The sequence below is a fragment of the Anopheles merus genome, chromosome 2L (assembly GCF_017562075.2).
Source record: "Anopheles merus strain MAF chromosome 2L, AmerM5.1, whole genome shotgun sequence".
Classification (NCBI taxonomy): Eukaryota; Metazoa; Arthropoda; class Insecta; order Diptera; family Culicidae; genus Anopheles; species Anopheles merus.
The window spans coordinates 13,817,596-13,822,080 of NC_054083.1; the positions used below are offsets into that span (position 1 = coordinate 13,817,596).

The window sequence follows — 4,485 nt, forward strand, 5'->3', positions numbered from 1 at the left end:
CAGAAGCGATTGCCTTAGTTGGTACACTACTGTGTTTGCACCGGTGGTGGTGTAGAATTCTATTTAATTCACATCGAGCACAGTAGAATAAAAACTCAATCATTACTGCTACTACCAAGAACCGTACCGCGTGTGCTTGTGCAGGGTATGACACGGCTTATGGAAGGGGGAGGGGCCGAATAATGTGCAGATTTGTTCACCGCAGAACGTCACAATCTCTCGTTCGTGTGCTAGTGCAGACGTGTTTCGCAAGAGTGTTTAAATCCCAAAGCAAATGTTAACCAGTGAAAAGTGCAGTTATTTGATTGATTTGTTCGGTGCATTTAATTCGTGCGTATAACCATCGCGATGGCCAATGATGTGAAATTGTGCGTTGCGGAACCGATGGGCAGTCCGAGCGGCACCTCGACGCCGAAAGTAGAAAAGCGGTGTGCTGTAGAGACGACGGCGCTTCTCGAAAATGTGTCCACACCGTACCGTAGTGGTAAGAAGCGCCTCGTGCTAGAATGCGACAGAACACCGTTGGTTCCAGCCAGTTTGAATAGTTCGACTCGTTCGTCGGCGTTATCGACCCCCGGTCGAATTGTTTCAACTTCCCGGATGATTAGCATCACTCGGGGCATACAGACGTGTCCGCCGCTAACGAGTAACCGCTACTGCCAGGTGTCGGTGACACGCATCCCAAAGCCGACCATTTCTACGTTCGCTCAGACGGACGATAGTGATCCAGCGGCAACACGATCACCGCAAAAACCGATCGCTTGTAATGAAATCGCTTGTCAAACAGAGGTACCACCACACACAGAAACAACGGTGGCCACAACGCAGACCATATCGTTCGAAAAGGAACGATCGCCCTCACCACTAGTGCAGCTGGAGGATGCGGCGTGCCAAGCCGACGTGCCGATGGATGTCGCTGCAACGGCGCTTTCAAACGAAGCCGTTGAAGAACAGCAACCGCCGCTCGGGCAGGGATATGATTCGGATAATTCCGAACCGATAGCTGAATCCATTTCGGCTATCCTGAACAATATTGCCGAACAGTACGGGATCGAATTGCAATCTTCTACAGAAAAGAAGAATAAGAAGAAGAAAGCCCAAAAAGATGCTAAGCAGAAGGACCAAATCGACCAAATCGAGAAGCGTCTGGTGAACAAAACGTACAAAGCGATCGCGTCCAAAGTCGATGAGAAGCTGTCCACGATTCTAACGAAGCAGGTGGAAGAGTACGGGCGCAAAACGGTGGCCAGTCGACAGCGGCTAGTTCGCTGGACGAAAAACTTCATACGTCAGCAGCACCGGAATCTAGCGACCGCAGGAGGCGTAACCGGAGGCGGCGGGCGCAAGGTGATTTTGGTGCGCAAGATAGTGCGTCCCCCGAAGCGTCTCGCCCTGGAGGAAGTGGCGGTGCAGTGCGATGCGGCCGAGCTGGCAACGGCTAGGGCCACCGTCGGTACGCAGTGGCAGCGACAAAAACCAATGGTAACGAAGAAGAAACCTGTCTCGGCGAAGAAAAATGAACCTAGTAAAGTACTTCCCAAGCAATCTACTACATCTACTGATTCTAAAACTCGCTCCGCAGGTGCTGCAGGGGGAACCAGGCGGCAGTCGATGCGCCAAACCAAACTCTCCAGCTACGCCAAGGAGCAAACCGATAGAAAAGACATCCAAGGAAGGCAACCGCCAGAGCGGAAACAACAAGGAGAACGTTCCACCAAATCATCAAAACTAGCCACTGCAGAACCGGTGCCTGCCCCATCCACTACCACAAAAAATAAGAAAGCTTCAACACCACCACCACCACCACCACCTCCTCCAGCAGCATCGACACCGAGGACCAGAAGGAAATCTCGTAGCGGCAAGAAACCGGCACCCACGGTTCCGCCGGAAAAAATACACATCGACGAAACACCGCCAGCATCATCATCATCCGACAGTGAGCCAGAACGGAAGCATTTCCCCTATCGCTCACCCCAACGCTACCCATCCCAGTGCTCCAAGTCGACCGAAACTTCATTCTTGACGCCGACCCGCATTCGGAAGCTTGGGCCTGACCAGGCGGACACTGATCGACAGTCGCTGCGCAGCCGACATTGCGATACCCGGGACTCAAACACTCTGACGCTGAACCCATCCGTATTGCTCAGTCCCATGGAGCGCATGTACATGGGACCGACAGCGACGGCGGCACAAACCAACAATCGTCCCGAGTATAACACCTTTCTCGTGCCATTGAGACCCACCGAAAGCATACCGCCCACCCCGCCGAGAATGTTATATCTGAATGCGCCCGAGCGTCGCGTGCTGTTGCGTTCTCGTCGCAGCACCGGTGGGATGGTGCGAGAAAAACCGCCCGAAATAAGCATCATCAGCAGCCAGCAGCTATACTCCCAAATCGGACTGGCCGTAGAGAAAGCGCTCAAGGCCAAAAATATGCCCACACTGGACACCATGTACGGTGATCCGCACATCGAGGTGTTCAATCAAACGGAACATGCAGAGCAGGATAGTAGCGATACCCGCGTAGTGGATGACCGCGCCGAAGCAAGAGCAGCCAGACAGCACCATCAGACGTTGACGGATAAATTCGTGTGCAGTAGTGGCAAGGAGGATATGGCACTTTTGGGGTTACAGCAGCAGCAGCAGCTAAGGAGACCGCCATTTCACACAGAACGTTCGCCGAGTCTCTCCCCGATTGTCTACCAGGATGACAATAGTGGTGATGAGATGTTGTAACGATCGGATCAGGATGATGATCCATTTCACTTTGAAACTGGGTGCCTTTTCATGGTAAGGAAAACGTATTGCATGTTAGATAGCTCATGTGCTGATGTGACAAATTAGAATTTCATTTATGGGCAACTGGCTGGCACGATTATACGGATAATAGTTACGAGGCAATTTTACCCTGCTGCTTGGTATGCTTTTTTTAACTTTTCCAGCACGTTATCTTACTATTACATGCGGTATTCTTCTTTCTCTTAACTCTGTCAGTGGGAATAGTAATTATCAGGCAAATTTAAATGCTATTAAATAGGTTAGCATATCAGCGATTATGATACTCTATTTTTGAATACTCTGAAGTTATTAATTTGATTAGCTTTGCTTATGAAGCCACAATTTTGTTATTTTTCTGTAAATTGAAGATATAATAAATGAACTTGAGTTGTTACGCGCGCATGAAGCTAATCATTGTTGCATTAGATAATTATTTTTTTTAAATTTTAGTATAATTTTGTGAAAAAATCTAACCAAGGAGCGTGTTTTATAACGTATATGTATTAGTGATGGGCGGGTCGACCCGAACCTATCGCGTCGGAGCCAACCGTAAGCGACCCGGAGTCGTTCGGGTTGACCCGAAAGGTACAAGGAGGTGCAACAACTCCGGTAGGTGCAAGAAAACATAAGCGACTCCGACCCGTTGGTGTCAAGGTAGGTTCAATCGGACCCGACCCGATCCGAACTCGCTGCACCAACGTCGAAATAAACCCACCTTGGCCCGACCCGAACTCGCTGCACCAACGGGTCGGAGTCGCTTGTGCTTTCTCGCACCTGCTAATCAGTCGGGTCGACCCGAACTCGCTGCACCCGCGGATCGGATTTGAATACGACTCCAACCTAGCGCACCCGCTTCACCCACTGGTCGGAATCGATCCGGATTGGCTCGCACCCGACTCCGGGTCGGGTCGTGAAATGAATCGCAAGATCCACCACTAATATGGGTACGGTAAAATATATCTAAGTATTTAATTTTTTTAAATATATCATTTTACAGATTTTTTTTTAAATATTTGTCTAGTTTGACGTCTATAATCATAACACCACATCTCTGAATTAATTTTTATCTCTTTTTCCACTGTATGCAGCACAGCTAACGTTTATTTAATGTATAACCAACCAATAACCATATAAACGCCTAAAGGTATGCAATGGGCTCTTACGCTTTAGGCGCTGTGTTTTCGGAATCCCGTAAGATCGTTGTCCAATCAATTGAATCGTACTATTTTTACGAAAAAAATCTATAACAGAACTAATATAAAACATAAAAATTTGAATCACAATCAATATTGTTAGCAAAAAAGAAATGGTTTATCTCTGACGCATGGTTTCCAATCTTAATTCAGTGGCCTTCGGTTTGTGGATTGGCGAAGTAAAGAAGCATTTATATGTCCAAGTTCGTCGCAACACTCATGATATTTAAACTATCCAATCGATCTTGCAGCCGCGACAGCAGTAGCGCCAATGCTAAACACTCACTACAAACAGATAACTCATCATTACAAGTCCAAATTCCGACCTGACCTCTGATTATGGTGTATCCATAAATCATCATAAATGTCTGGTGCTGCACCAAACACCGGGTGTTACCTATTTGCCTCAGTTAAAGCCGGTAATGTGTTACAGTCTAGTCGTCCAGCACATGGTGGGGTCATCCCATAAATCATCGCCCACACCCAATTCGCGAGTTGCATTCTCATGTACCTT

At 48.2% G+C, this 4,485-nt stretch overlaps 1 protein-coding gene across 1 annotated transcript; it reads left to right on the forward strand.

Annotated features, from left to right (window-relative positions):
• The first annotated feature begins 239 nt into the window (after nucleotides 1–239).
• LOC121594071 lies at nucleotides 240–1,830 on the forward strand. The gene is made up of 2 exons (XM_041916990.1): nucleotides 240–1,482; nucleotides 1,583–1,830. Exons 1-2 carry the CDS (start codon nucleotides 349–351, stop codon nucleotides 1,730–1,732), a joined length of 1,284 nt encoding a protein of 427 aa, XP_041772924.1. The 5' UTR covers nucleotides 240–348; the 3' UTR covers nucleotides 1,733–1,830.
• Nucleotides 1,831–4,485: the final 2,655 nt, after the last annotated feature.